Below are 16,173 nucleotides of genomic sequence, written 5' to 3' on the forward strand. Positions count from 1 at the left end.
TGGTTCCAAGAATGAGGAACTTCAGGTGTGAAGATGGATTGGAGAAGTTGGGACTGTTTTCCTTGGAGAAGAGAAGGTTGAGAGGAGATTTGGTAGAGGTATTTAAAGTCATGAGGGTTTAGACTGAATAGATGGTGAGAAACTGTTCCTACTCGTGATGGATCAAGAAAGGGCACAGATTTAAAGTAATTTGCCAAAGAAGCAAAAACGATATAACAAGAAACTTTTTCACGCAGTGAACGATTAAGGACTGGAATGACTGCCTGAGATTGTGGGAGAGGCAGGTTCAGTTAAGGCAATCAAATGGGAATTATACTGTTATCTGAAAAGGAAGAACATGCAGGGTTATGGAGAGAAGGTGGGAGAGTGGCACTAAGGGAATTTTTTTTAGTCATTCACGGAATGTGAGCTTCGCTGGCCTGGCCAGCATTTATTGTTCATCCATATTTGCCCTTGAGAAGGCATTGGTGAGCTGGCTTCTTGAACGGCTGCACTCCATGTGGTGTAGGTACACCCACAGTGCTGTTAGGGAGGGAGTTCCAGGATTTTGACCCATTGACAGTGAAGGAACTGTCATATTTCAAATATAACTGATATATTTCCAAGTCAGAATGGTGAGTGACTTGGAGGGGAACTTCCAGGTGGTGGTGTTGCTATCTATCTGCTGCCCTTGACCTTCTAGATGGTAGAGGCCATGAGTTTGGAAGATGTTGTCTAAAAGCCATGGTGAATTCCTGCAGTGCATTTGTAGATGGTACACACTGCTGCTACTGTGTGTCAGTGGTGGAGAGACTGAATGTTTGTGGATGTGGTGCCAGTCAAGAGGGGCTGCTTTGTTCTGGACAGTGTCAAGTTCCTTGAGTGTTATGGGAGCTGCAATCATCCAGGTAAGTGGGGAGTATTCCATCACACTCCTGACTTGTGCCTTGTAGATTGTGGACAGGCTTTGGGGAGTCAGCAAGTGAGTTACCCATTGCAGGATTCCTAGCCTTTCGCCTGCTCTTGTAACCACAGTATTTACATGGCCAGTCCAGTTCAGTTTCTGGTCAATGGTAAACCCCAGGATGTTGATAGTGGGGGTTTCAGTGATGGTAATGCCATTGAACGTCAAGGGGCAATGGTTAGATTCTCTCTTGTTAGAGATGGTAATTGTGTGGAGTGAATGTGACTTGCCAGTTGTCAGCCTAAGCCTGGATATTGTCCAGGTCTTGCTGCATTTGATCATGGACTGCTTCAGTATCTGGGGGGTCATGAATGGTGCTGAACATTGTGCAATCATCAGCGAACATTCCCACTTGACCTTATGATGGAAGGAAGGTCATTGATGAAACAGCTGAAGATGGCTGGGCTGAGGACACTACCCTGAGGAACTCCTGCAGAAATGTCCTGGAACTGAGATGACTGATCTCCAACAACCACAACCATCTTCCTTAGTGCTGGGCATGATTCCAACCGGTGGGGAGTTTTCCCCCGATTCTTATTGATTCCAGCTTTGCTAGGGCTTCTAGATGCCACACTCGGTCAAATGTGGCTTTGATGTCAAGGGCTGTCACTCTCACCTCACCTCAGGAGTTCAGCTCTTTTGACCATGTTTGGGCTCTTCTGTCATTGAGGATGGGGATATTTGTGGAGCTGCCTCCTCCAGTGAGTTGTTTAATTGTCCACCACCATTCATGACTGAATGTGGTAGAACTGCAGAGCTTAGATCTGATCCATTGTTTGTGGGATCGCTTAGCTCTGTCTATCATTGCTCATTTGGAGAGCCAGTGCAGACATGATGGGCTGAATGGCCTCCTCCTGCCCTGTAAAAACCCTAAGCACATCTTTATGGTTATAAATTCCCTTCCCTCACTTTCCTTCTCCTGAACCACCACCACCTACCATGCCCACCCACCCACCCCCCCACCCCAATTGAATTTGTTGGTGAGACTAAAATCATCAAGTTTTCTTTAAGCAGTGTCTGCCATTTCTTGTCCGCTAACAGGGGTGATTGTTAACTACCTGACTCAGATATCTGGCTGTTTTTAGCTGCTTACTTTGTGCTGTTGGATTTCTTTAACTGAAAAATATGTAGTTTATTTGCAGTTATTTCTGATGTAAGCAGTTTTTGAGGGTAGTTCTTGTACTGATAAGATTTCTTGTAAGAAGAAATTAGCTCTTGAAAATGGTTTTTCTTTCTTGATGCCCTAGTTAGAATGTCCCATCTCTTGTGATTCCAGCTGTCCCAACATCTCCATTTTCTTGTTTTTCACACTGACTATCAGATTGTTTTGAGTTACTGAAATATGAGAATGATAGTGGGAAGAAGGGAAAGGAATGTTAAATACAAACCAAATCTGTAAAACAGCAGGCAAGGATGGATGCATAGATATCTCAGTACCGCACTTGGTGTAAGTTTTTTTTCTCAACTGTGACTTTCACACGAAGCCTTTGACTGATTCTTGGGACTGAGTGCATAAGCAAGTTAATGTGTGACAGGTTGCAGAGTGGTTTAAGTTATTTGTGTCTTGCCAATTACATTGTTATAGTTAAGAGAAAAATGATTGGTGTTAATTGTCTTTGACATAAATAAGGGATAGCTGGGACACTGGGTTGATTGGGAGAAGAGCTGTAAGACTGAACAAATCAGTAAAGAAAATCTCTGTATCTTTGTTTTGGCTTCACTCACTGGCTGGTTCCTATGAACAGAAGTGACCAAGGGACTGAAAGCTTATTAAGGTGCTTGAGGAACTAAAGCAGAGAAGGTTTAAATAGAGTTACAAAACAAGGATAAAGAATGATGAGGTGAAACGTACTTTCTCTGGGATCAGTGACACACAGATGGTTTTGTCCCCAAGGGCGATAGATTTTCTGCACTGAGTCACTTCCAGCTCTGAGTTCAGTGTCTGATTTGCTTAGCTGCTAATTCCAGAAAAATGGCAATCCACAATACTATCTTTCAAACACTAAGTGAGGGCACTTCCTGCAAGATATGGACACATTTTGAAGGCCTCTTGTTCAAATTCCAAAGTGTGTGTGCATTGGCTTTCCAAAGGAATCATATTAAAATTGAAGATGTTATTTTTTAATATAAAGCAATGGGAGGACTGCATCCAAGTCAACAGAAATGTAGAATTCAGAACCTTCCATGTCAGAAACTCTCAGTATGCTGGGTCAGAGTTGGCCAGAGCATTTTGACTCCCTGTAGGTCCCTCTTCACTCCCAACCCCCTCCCCCATCCAGTTTGAAAATCTCTGACCTGTTGGTGTCCAGTATTACTAAAACTTGAGAAAACTGCTAAAGAGTGCATTTGAAATAAAATGTGTACACGTTAAAGAAAAGATGATCTTTGGACAAGGTTATCTTTCCGATAGAATCTGTTTTGCTACAATGTTTCCACGCAACCAGAAACCATAATTGTTAATATCTAATCTCTCTGCTGTGGTCCTGTTTCCAGTACTACTGGATGAAGCTGGGGAAAGGTCACATTAAATGTCATCTGACCTTCTTTGGTGCTTTGCTCCTTCTCTATTTAACATTGACAAATCAGTGCTATCTGGCTTGAAACATGTTTGTCGTGTGATTAGAACATCTTGTATTTAGACAACTTGACTTATTTTTAAAAATCCCTTAAGCATGACATTATTAAAAAAATAATCTTTGTATTTTGCAGGCTCCTGAACTGCCACAGAAAGTAGATCAAAGGCATTTTCAAGCTGAAACCAGCTCAGTACAGAGTCAGAAAGAACAACGTATTATGAAGGTATTAACATAATGCATTCCCTAAAGAGATTTAAACAGCTATATGTCTTTTTAGATCTCTTGTGTCTAACCATCTCACTGATAAGTTAGTTACTTTGGTTTATTACAACACTTGGATGTCAATCAGAAGCAAAATAAATGATGAATTTCTGACTCTCTGAATTCTAAGGCATAGGCAAAATACTGTGGATGCTGGAAATCTGAAAGAAAAACAGAAAATGTTGGAAGAACTCAGCAGGCCTGGCAGCATCTGTGCAGAGAGAAACCGTTAACATTTCAAGTCAACGGTGACTCTTCATCAGAATTCAGTGTCATGCAATTTTCTACGTCCACCTGGGAGGGTAGACGGAGTCTTGCTTTACTGTCTCATTCGAAAGACATCACGTGCAGCAACCCCTCAGTACTGCACTGTAGTGTCAGCCTGGATTTTGTGCTCTGGTCCCTGTTGTGGGACTTGAACTCAACTCTGAGTGAGATGGAAGCCCAACGTCCGAACCGTGACTGACACCCGAAGAGAGTGCAGATGTAGTGTAATGGAGATGGAGAATTGCAAGTACCTCCACCACTTAGCATGTATGCTTTACTGCATTTTAATTGGGATTGAGGACGTTTATTTTAACAGTAAGACTAAGGAAGGATGGATCTTCAAATAATTACTGTTGATTGCTGTGTAGACTGGAATAGAATGAAAATGATGTGTCACATTAGGCCCATAATACCTTTGCTGGCTCTTGGTAGAGTTATCCAAGAACCCACTCCCCTACTCTTTCCCCATGGCCCTTCAAGTCTTTAACATTCAATTTATCCAAGTCCCTTCTTGACAATTACAATTGAACCTGCTTTCACCATCCTTTCGGGCAGCATATTCCAGATCTCAGCAACTCACTGTTACAAGAAATCACCCTTCCTCCCCTGCTTTGGCGCTTTTGCCAATTGCATTAAATCTGTGTTCCCTGGCTGCCAATGCTTCTGCCACTGAAAGCAACATCTCCCTATCTACCGCCACCAAAAACCCCTTAATGATTTTGAATACCTCTGTCAAATTCCTCTTGAACCCTCTTCTCCGCTCTCAGGAGAACATTTCTGTATTATGCAAACTGTTCACTGGGCCTGAGCGTTCCGGTGAAGCCAAATCTTGATTTAATTCTCGAACCAAACCTTTGCTCATGCTGGTTTGAATTCATAAAGATTCTCTTAGTCACTGTGACTGTTTCTGAGACTTAGCAGGATTAGAGTCTACATGATGAACATTTTGAACTGGGATACAGCCAGCAGTTCTGAAAGCACAGGCTTTTTAAATGTAATAATTCACATAGAAACCTTTGTAAAAAATAATAGTACCTTTCAGATGTGTGCTGAATTCCAGAAAGTCCTTTCTCTACAGGCTGATGTATATAAGCAAGAAGAATGAAGTGTGTTCATTGCAGTCATGATTAAGTTGCTTTGTACATAAGTGTACAAGTATAATTTTCTAGATAAATTGCTACTTGGTAACTGTGTATCTAAATTGCTTGTTAATTAATCCAAATTTAGATGTTCTAACTTCTCTAATGTATCTCAGTTTTATAAGTAATTGGAGATTGAAAACAAGTCACAACACGTGCATATGTTTAGCCATTTAGACTCTGATAATGAAGCCCTCATTTCTCATTCCTGTTTCTGATGTACAGAGTCCTCACTTAGTGATGGGTGCATGCCTGAAAATCGCCCCTTTAAGTGAAATCCTTTGAAGTGAAGCATGGTTTCCCATAGGAATCAATGTTAAAGCCAGAGTTATGTTCCTGAGGATAATTTTTGCCTGGAAAAAATCAATGTAAAAGTTGAAACATTGTACCATACATGTATAGCATTGTGCATTCCTAGCTGAAATAAGTCCACAGCAGTTCCTCAGCAACATACTGTACAAACAGCAGAGACATTTGAAAAGCAAAGTTTACAGCACAGTGTCTGTATTGTACATTACAGTACAGCAGAGAATTCCTTCAAAATAACAAAGTCCACAGAGTTCCGCAACTAGTACAGGGTGCAGTTAAAAAAAAGTTTATAAATGTAGTTTAGCTTAGTACAAGGGGATACCTGAAAATGCAGAAGAAAGATGTTCCTCAAATGTACAGTAAGGACAAAATGGCGGCAACACAATCACAAGCCAGACTCTAGTCTCAGAATCACTTGGCCTGGTCCCGCGAAGACATCATGGTGTCGGAGGGGTGTGATGACATCATCTCATCCGGGTCTCTGTGATGTCATCATATCAGGCATGTGATGATGTCATCACACTTCTCGCTTCTGTTAAAACAGGGAACACTGCACTTTAAATGGAACCCCCATGCATCCAAGAAAACCCTTCAAAACGAAACCGCTTTAAAAGGAGACACTTAAAATGGGGACTCCCTGTGTGTTGTTGTGTATAAGGAAACTGCATTAGGATAACCAGCAGATAGTTAAGTGAGTAGGCAAAAATTTGACAGGTGGAGTATAATGTGGGAAAATGTAAAATTGTCCACTTTGGCAGAAAGAATAAAAAGGCAGTATATTATTTAAATGGTGAGAGATTGCAAAACCTGATGGTACAGAGATATCTGGGTGTCCTGGTGCATGAATCACAAAACGTGAGTATGTAGGTACAGCAAGTAATTAAGAAGACAAATGGAATGTTGTCGTTTGTTGCCGGGAGAATGGATCATTAAAGTAGGGATATTTTGCTACAGTTGTATAAGGTGTTGGTGAGACCACATCTAGAGTACTGTGTACAATTTTGGACTCCTTCCTTAAGAAAGAACATAATTGTATTAGAAACAGTTCAGAGAAGGTTCACTCGACTGATTCCTGGGATGAGGCAGTTGTCTTAATTGGAAAGGTTGGACAGGCTGGGCCTGTATTCATTGCAGTTTGGAAGAATGAGAGGGGATCTTATTGAAACATATAAGATCCTGAGGGGACTTGACAGAGTGGATGCTGAGAGGACGTTTCCCCATGTGGGAGAGATGAGAACCAGGAGAGACAGTTTAAAAATAAGGGGCCTCCCATTTAAGATGGAGATGAGGAGAAGTTTTTCCTGAGGGCCATGAGCCTGTGGCACTCTTCCCAAGAGAGCAGTGGAGGCAGGGTCATTGAATATTTTTAAGGTTAGTTAGGTAGATTCTTGATTGACAAGGGAGCCAAAGGTAATAAGGGATAGGGAGGAAATTGGAGTTGAGGCTACAATCAGATTAGCCAAGTCTTATTGAATGGTGGAGCAGGCTCGAGAGGCTGAATGGCTTACTCCTGCTTCTATTTCCCATGATTGTGCATTTTTAGGGAATTGTCATCTGTGGCTCAGTCTCGGAGTCAGAAAGTTGTGAATTCAAAGTCCCATTCCAAAAACATTCGCACAAAAAAGGCTGATGCTCCCAATATCGTACTGGGGGAGTGCTGCACTGTCAGAAGTGCTGTCTTTCAAATGAGCTGCTGCAGTGAGCTCCTGCCTGCCCCTGCAAGGGAATACAAAAGATCCTATTTTGGAAAAGAGTAGGAGGTGGTGTCCCTGTTCTTGGTGATATTTATCTCTTAACTAATACTGTAAAAAAAAACAGATTATTGTATCGTTATCATATTGTTGTTTGTGGGAGCTTGCTGTGTACCTTTTGGCTGCCACAATTCACACATCACAACCTCTGACATCTTGAAATGTTTTACAGCCAATGAAGCACTTTTAAAGTGTAGACTACACTTTAGTCATAATGCAAGAAATGTGGCAGCCAATTTGCGCACAGCAGTCTCCCGCAAACAGCAATGTGTTAATGACCAGATTGCTTTTGATATTGACTGAGGGATAAATATTGACCAGGAAATGGCAGATCTCCCCTACTTTTTTAATCATTGCTAGCGTGTGAACTGGCAAGGCCAAGAATTGTTGCCCATTCCTAAATATCCTTGAGAAGGACAATTCCTAATTATCCTTGAGAATCTTCTGCATCCACTTGAGCAGGTAGACAGGACCTTGGTTTAACACCTGATTGTTTACAGTGCTATTTGAGCAGCAGGTTTGCCTATGAAATTGAACCATTTTGACTGGTTTTCTGCCTAAAAAATGTACACGACAAGATCGAGTTTTACTCCCTCCCTTTTTGTTGTTAAAACATTCTTTGGAATAAATATTTAATTCAGTTTTATAACAGCAGGTCCAGGAACTTCAAATTGAAAATGAAGAACTCAAAGGCAAGTTGAAAAAGCTTCACCAAGAACAGAGGCTGTTCCTGGAGAGAGTCAGTGGACTTCAAAAGCAACTGAACCAGGTACAGCAACAACTTGAATGGGAATAATATCATTTACGTGGCAAAATGTCCAAGGTGCTTCACGGGAGCATTTTTAAACCGAGACAGATTGGCGATGTTAGGGCAGGCAAGCAAGGGCTTGGTCAAACAAGTAGGTTTTAAGAGATGTCTTAAAGAAAGGAAGAGGCAGGGAGGTGTAAGGAGGGAACTTATGGCCTTGGCAGCTTACGGTACAGCCATCAATGGTGGTGCAATGAAATCGGGAATACATAAGAGCCCAGAATTGGAGGAGTGAGGAGTACCTGAGGGCTTTAGGGCTGGAGGTGTTAAAGAAATAGGGAGAGGGAAAGGCCATGGAGGGGGGTGGGAAATTGAGAACTTTAAAATCGAGGCAATGAGGGGCCGAGAGCCGTTGTTAGCAAGGGAGCACAGGGGAGTGAAGGGGATTTGGTGCAAAGTGAGATCTATGCAGCAGAGTTTTGGTGAACTTAAATTTATCGAAGGTGCACTGTTGGAGGCCAGCTGTTCGGTAGCTCAGTGTTGATGACCAGGGACAAAATTTCAAAGTTTGCAGATGACACAAGTAACAGACTTAAGAAGTACATAGACGGCGAAATCAAAGGTAACATGACAGATGAAATTCAATGCAGAGAAATGATTCATTTTGGGAGGATGAATGAGGAGAGACAATCTAAACACAGAATTAAGTTAATTGGCAAAAGATGAGAAGGGTGATATGAACTTGATTTATACAGTGAGTTATGATCTGGAATGCGCTGCCTGAAAGAGTGGTGGAAGCTCATTTAATAATAACTTTTAAAAATAAGTTGGATATGTAGTTGAAAATGAACAATTGGCAGGACTTGGGGAAGGAGGAGGGGAGTTGGATGAATTGGATAGGTCTTTCCAAGAGCTGGTGCAGCTATGATGGGGCAAATGGCTCCCTTTGCTGCCTCAAATTTACAACAATGTTACAACAATATTACAGACACTTAACTCTGATTTTTAGAGCTTTAAGATCCCAGAATTTGACCAGAGTCTTGAGATAGAAGATTCAAGTGTCTTACAGCCACTTGGCCCATGTATCCCAAGAATTTCATTTGGAAGTTGAACCTTGGCTGATGCACATTGGGTAGGTGATTTACTAACCGCTGAGAAATGAATGAAGGGCCTTTGACTGATGGTATCCTGTTGGGTTCTTGTAACCCGAATGGATTAGAAACACGAGTTAGCTGTAAGTTAAAAGGGAAACAGAATAGAACTGAATTATCAGCCTAAGAAAAATTAACGGCACATTTATTTTTTGGGGTTGGGGGTGGGAGAGGTCTCTTGGCTTATACTGCCAGTTTTGGGATGTGAGAAGTACTTTACGTGGGCATCCATACGAAAGTGACCATTACCACTGAAGAATTACTGAGCATGTGGAAGCCAAAAGTGGCTGAAATGCCCTCCAAGAGGTGGGGGCTCCCAAAAGATGGAGTGTAAATGGATTTCAAGTTGCGTCTTGTTAACAGGTGTCATACACCTCCTGAGAGTTTATATACTTGTTGATACCGGAGTTTCGCCCAGCTTCAGTGAGAAGATGTAAAACTCGCCTAAATCTACTGCTCTTAATCACGTTGCATCTTTTTATATAAATTCTTGCTTACCAATTTTAGTTTTAATAATCTTTGCTCTATGTCTATTTCAAACGTGATGGCTTACTGCCGGCAGAGAATGAGAGAGCAGTTTAATTCAATACTTAGCCATTCCTGCTCACTAAATAATTACGGCTGCTATTTCCTGGAAAATGATTCCGCACTCCCACTTCAACCTTTACAGCATCTGTCCATCTAAACTGCTGATGACATTTGTAAATTTAATCCATTATTTATTTATTGCCATTGTAATGAGAACACTCTTCGCAAAACCTTACTCTGGATTTAATTATATGCAAGAAATTTTACTCTAAAATTTTGCTATAGTAGCAAAGGCATTTGAACAGGTTCGTCATGGTTTAACAATTATCTTTTAAGAACAGGAAATGCTTTTTATATATAAAAAAAACAAAAATTGCTCTAAGCTGCAAGGGGCAGTGAGTAGATGATACATTGTAATTCTAAATGATTTAGCTTGGGGTCTGTCTTTATGCCATAATTTTATGCATCGTTTTTCAACTAGTGTCTTGCTGCATTTTCTGAATACCAAATAACTTTTATACTGAAGATCAACAATTGTGACAAGGATTTTTTTTTAATCTCCTGGAGTTTGTGTGCATGTGTCTTGCTTGTCATGTATGTTTTTCTAAATCTTTATCTCAATACTATTGTCACTTTCCCTCTCTTCTTCGTACAGACCATCCTACACGCGTGACTTTTTGCTTCTGCCCTCAGTTTTAAAGTTGAGGTTTTTGGCATCATTTCCTACTCGAATTCATTCTTTTCCAGGACTTCAAAACTATGGATCTTCTCTTTGTCTTCCAGATTTTTTTTTTCCTCTAATGATCTATGGGCTTTTAAAACTTGAGCCTTGGCATCAGCAAGCCATAATTTTCTCCACTCTTTTCAGCTTTGCTCAAGCCATGCATTCAGAGCCTTGGGTTTTCATCAAGATGCCTTGGTCGTTTATAAAAAAAAAAATCCCAAAGTTAACTGGAAACAACCAGCAGTTGATTAATTACTGGAAATGCAGCCAAGAAAGGGCATTACTGTGAAGGACCCGAGATCAAAACATGGTCAAAGTGAAGTTTGTTCTGTACTAGATAATCAAGTTTGTTATTCCTGTTATTTAGGAGTGCAAAGCAGTGGGAGACCTTCAGACTGAGGTAAGTTTTTTTTTTAAAAAATTGTCAGTATGAAGTATTGGAATCCCAGAACAACTAAGTGGCAAATCAGCTGTTCTGCATTCACTTCATTCCTCATTCTATTGAAATCAAGACTTGTCAACTAAGATCTCCTCAATGTGCTGTTTCCTGAAACCTAAGAACCTGTGGAACTATTTTAATTCTTCCTCTCTTTTTCCAACTTCCTATAATCTTCAGGCTTTTAAAATTTTCCCCATCTAATTATTACTGCTGTGCTTGAATCTTATCTTCTCTCTTAGTGTTACACTGTGGTCTGTTTGACTTTTTTGTTTCTCATACCAGCCAGTGTTGCCTTCCTGAGTGAGGTTGAAATTGTGGCGGCTATTGCATTATCTTTCTAGGAATTAGACTGAAATTAACCGACCAGTGTAAGGGAATCCAACTCTGGATGAAATTCATTTCCAGGAAGTTTCCATTAACTTTGCATTTAAGCATGTAGAACATAAGGAATCCATTTGGCCCTTCAGATCAACTATTTTCACAGAGCAGATACATATCAAGAACTCTTATTTGATCCAAACAGCCTCCTCACCCCTAGGGGGTGATTGCGGGATAATTATGGGTAAGGAAGGCTATTTAGCCCTAGTTAGGGTCAATTTGGATGGGTGAGCTATCTGGAAGCCCATTCCAATAAAGGTCACTGAGTGAAGAAAAGTTTCCTCACACAAAGCAAAATTTCCCTTCAACTGATCTGAATTAATGGCCCCTCGCTCTACCCTTCCAACTTAACTTAAAAGTTGTTCTCTGGATTTATCTCCTGCTGTATTTTATGTATCTGTTCAGATATCTCTTCAATGCTGATTTGTCCATGTTCTCTTTTCTATCTTAAACCTTTGGGTAGAGCTAAAGAATGTTTATCAATCTTCACATTTTTTGCTATTCAGCCTAATATTGCTGCAATTTAAAGTGATCTACATATTGAATTTATACAACACTTTATCAGATTTATACATCTCAAAGTGCTTCGTGGGATATGATGTGACTGTTGTAAAGGCTAAACCGTTCAGAATGTTGCAACATCAAGGAATTGTGCTGCTTGTGATAAAAACTGTACCTATCCTTATCTGCAATCCCATTCTCTCACTGAATTTATTAAATTTATTTGATGGGAGTTAGCTTGCTCAATCCCCTCTGCTAATCACAAAATCGGCAATAAGTTGGAATGAAGAAGTTCCTTCAGAGTTTTTGATTTAGTTCTTTCTGAATGTCACATCCTCCTATTAGAGTAACTGGCTGTTTCCTTGCTGTTTCCTTTTGTGTTCAGGATCCTGTCTTCAACCAATCTGCTCTGAAGTGAGTTCCGCCCCTTTTCATCAGCCCCTTTAGAAAGAAATACTTGACATTGATCCTAAATCTCTATGTTGTTAAACCTCTCGCCATCTTACTGGGAGCCTGCTGATTGCTGTCAGGAGCTTCTTCTGATCTTTCTTTGCACTTGAGGTTTAGTCTGACGTTGTAAGAAGCGATGCCATTACTGATATTTTCTGTGGAGCCGGTTTTAGAATGAAATTTGAAGCCAGCTGATGACTTGAGTTGGTGATTTTCTTTCTCGCTACCCTATTTCATTTGATAGGGGGTGTCTAGAACAAGGTCACAAAACCATATAATCGGAGCTAGGCTGTTCAGGGATGATCTCAAGAATCACTTTGTCACACAAATCTGAAAATCAGAAACTCTTTCTCCTCCCCTCCACCCCACTTTCCACCTCCCAAAAAAACTATTGAGGCTGGGGTTCGATTGAAAATTTCAGAACAGAGTTATAGTGTCATAAAAATTATTGTTTGGCAAGGGTATTGGCAAGGTGGATAGATGGAGTCAAGGTACACATCAGCCATGATCTGATTGAATGGCAGGACAGGCTCCAGGGGCTGAATTGTGCCTATGTTCCTAACCTGTGCCAAGTGGACTTTGCTTGAGATGATCAGTTTACAGTCTGGCTGTAAGATATATATTTGTGCATATTTTTGTACCTTCTATATGGGGACCAGTTACACACTTAGTGATTGCTTGAACAGACTTTTCGGCCATTGTATCCAATGGTACTTGAACAGTGAGTGATTTATGGTACTGCACTGTGTTCAATCTTTCAGAGACAGCAGCTGAAAAATCTATTGATGGCAAGAGATCGAGAACAGGAAGACAACTTGAAAGTACTTGAGAGTCTGAAAGCAAAGCTTAGAACTTATGAGGTACGTGGGTGACTTCTTTAGGTTGATATAATAAAATGATCACGGTTATGATTCAAACCCACTGCTTGTTCATCATTGCTAATAGGTTCTGTATCCTATTCAGTCTAATCACCAGCTGCTTTGCATTGCAAAATATTTAGAGCACAGAAGCAAGCAGACACTCAGTTCACAGTAGATAGAGTGCTGCCCCATCTTTGAGATGAGAAGTTAAGCCCAAGTCTCATCTACCCTCTCGGGTGACATAAACAATCCCATGGTACTTCTGAGAGGAGAGCACAAGAGTTCTCACTGGTGTTCTGGTCGATATTTATCCCTCAACCTGCATCACCAAACGAAATTATTGTTGCTGTTTGTGAGAGATTATTATGCGCAAAGAGGCTTTTCTGTTTCCTGCATTACGACATTGTTTGCTCTTCAAAAGCACTTTATTGGTTTTGACACTCATTGGGCTGTTCCCATATGTGCAAATTTCTTCTTCCTACGTGGCTCAGAATATCTGTGCAAAAGAGTACTGGTGCAGCTAGTGTGCATTTTAATGTGTCCTGTTCCAAACTGGAATGGTTACTATACCAAACTGTGGTCACTTTCTCTGTGGGCAGGTGGTTGGAGAGACTGAAGGATATCACCCAGAATCACAGAACTGTTACAGTGTAAAAGGAGGCCATTTGGCCCATTGTGTCTGCACTGGCACTCTGAGCATTTTAACTTAATGCCAATCTCCTGCCTTTTCCCCGTAACCCTGCACATTGTTTCTATTTAGATAATCATCCAATGACTTCTTGAATTCCTCAATTGAACCTGCCTCCACCACACTTCCAGGCAGTGCATTCCAAACTCTAACTACTCGCTGTGTGTTTTATGACTGATGCAGTTGGTAAAGCGGAGTTATTTAAAAATCCCAGAGGAAAGCTTTAAACGACTGTCATAACCTATAATTTTAAGTGTTATGTTTGAGATGCGACTCTGATTTCTGGAATCATGCCACCAGTTCTCAAGAGGTTTTATATTAAACTAAATGAAACATTTTATGAATTTACCCAAGTTAAATATATACACATGGCTATAAATTACTACGATCATAACTTTTAACAAATTCCCAAACTAATTTCCATTAAGGCAAGAGCAACCCTTGGACTTAGCTAGACACCAGGCAAAGCACTTTCACCGTACGAATTCAAAATGAAGTTTTTTTCACTTTGGTTCCTGTGGAGACAGTTGGAGGCTTACAGCTGCTTTTGATCTCACATTGCTTCTGCCCTACACACACACAATTGTTGAAGTTATATCTAGCACAGCCCACTGAATGTAAATTCTCATTATATCACCAGCTTCTTTGAACTCCACTTTTTAACAAAAAAAACCTCTTTCATTGTACCAATTTTATCAGCAATATAAACATATTGCTTGGTATCTGCCAGTTAGGTGGTAGTTTTCACTCCACTTCTTGAATGTGCTATTCAAAAAGCAAATGCACTCTCTCTCTATGTTTATACAAAACTAGTACATATCAAAGCACTCGGACTAGCTGGCTTTAATCCAATTAAGACTCACCCACAGACTAAACCTCTATTTTAAAAAAAAATATTTTCCAGTAATATCATATACATTAATAGTTTCATGACAGTGTGAAAAAATTTTTTTCTCACCTTGAATTTGCTTCCTTTGCAAAACACTTTAAAACTGTGCCCTCTGGTTCTCGATCCATTTACGAGCGGGGACAGGCCCTTCATTGTTTTGAAAACTTCTATCAAGCCTCCTCTCGGCCTTTTCCTCTCCAAGGAAAACAATCTGAATTTGTCCAATCTTTCCTCATAACTGAAGTGTGTCATCGCTGCAAGCATTCTCATAAACCTCTTCTGCGCTCTCTCCAGTGTGTTTACATCCTTCCTATAGTGATGCCCAGAACTGTACACAATTCTCCAGCTGAGGTCTAACCAGTGTCTTATATAAGTTCAACATACCACCCCTGCTCTTGTACTCTATGTCCCTATTAATGAGCCCTAAAATACTGTATGCTTTAGAAACAGCTCCCTCTACCTGTCCTGACACCTTTAATGACTTATGTACGTATACACCCAAGTCTCTCTGCTCCAGCACACCCTTTAGAATAGTACCCTTTATTTTATACTGTCTCTCCATGTTCTTTGTACCAAAGTGTATCACCTCACACTCCTCCGCATGAACTTCATCTGCCACCTATCTGCCCACTCTACCATGTGTCAATGTCCTTTTGAAGCTCCACATTGTCCTCCTCACAGTTTACAATTATTAAGCATTGCTCTGTTTCCTATCTGCCCCTTTTATCCCATGACCTATAACTTCCCTCTCAAGTCTGTTGTGTGGCACTGTATCGAATGCCTTTTGGAAGTCCGTATACACCACATCAGTGGCTTTGCCCTCATCAGCCATCTCTGTTACCTTTTCAAAAAACTCTAGCAAGTTAGTTAGACACAATTTTCCTTTTAATAAATCCATTCTGACTTTTCCGAATCGATCCAAATTTTTCCATGTGACATTAATTCTATCTTGAATAATTGTTTCTAGAAGTTTCCCCACCACTGAAGCTAAACTGACTGGTCTGTAATTGCAGGGCAGATCTTTACAACCTTTTTTGAACAAAGGCGTAATGTTTGCAATTCTCCAGTCCTTGGCACCTCCCCTGAATCCAGGGAACATTGAAAGATTATTGCCAGTGCCTCTGTAATTTCCACTCTGACTTCCTTCAATATTCTTGGATACATCTCATCTGGTCCCGTTGTCTTATCAACTTTAAGCACTGACAGCCTATCCAATATCACCACCTTATCGATTTTAAACCCTACTAGTGACTGAGTTTCCTCCTCTGTCACCATGGCCAGGGCAGCAGCTACCTTGTAGGTAAAGAAAGATGCAAAGTATTCATTTAACACCTTATCCATACTTCTTGCTTCTAAGTGTAAATCCCCTTTTTGGTTCCTAATTGGTCCTACTCCCCCTTTTACTATTGATGTGCTTGTAGAATACTTTGGGACTTCCTTTTTTGTTAGCTGCCAGTCTTTTTTCATACTCCCTCTTTGCTTCTTGTATTTGCTTTTACACATCCCTTCTGAACCTTCTTTGTTCAGATTGTTTCTCAATTGTATGTGCTATTTGACACCTGTCGTAAGCA

At 40.6% G+C, this 16,173-nt stretch overlaps 1 protein-coding gene across 5 annotated transcripts in view; it reads left to right on the forward strand.

Moving 5' to 3' along the window:
• Positions 1 to 16,173, forward strand: part of uacaa (uveal autoantigen with coiled-coil domains and ankyrin repeats a) — a 189,780-nt gene that overhangs the window by 150,011 nt on the left and 23,596 nt on the right. For 2 of the 5 annotated variants that reach the window (XM_041175068.1, XM_041175071.1), the window contains exons 10-13: positions 3,653 to 3,742; positions 7,899 to 8,015; positions 10,765 to 10,797; positions 12,927 to 13,025. In XM_041175068.1, coding sequence (XP_041031002.1) covers positions 3,653 to 3,742; positions 7,899 to 8,015; positions 10,765 to 10,797; positions 12,927 to 13,025 — 339 coding nt within the window. The remainder of the gene's footprint in view (positions 1 to 3,652; positions 3,743 to 7,898; positions 8,016 to 10,764; positions 10,798 to 12,926; positions 13,026 to 16,173) is intronic. The other 3 variants (XM_041175069.1, XM_041175072.1, XM_041175073.1) reach the window with 3 other exon arrangements.

The sequence above is a fragment of the Carcharodon carcharias genome, chromosome 26, assembly GCF_017639515.1.
Source record: "Carcharodon carcharias isolate sCarCar2 chromosome 26, sCarCar2.pri, whole genome shotgun sequence".
Classification (NCBI taxonomy): domain Eukaryota; kingdom Metazoa; phylum Chordata; class Chondrichthyes; order Lamniformes; family Lamnidae; genus Carcharodon; species Carcharodon carcharias.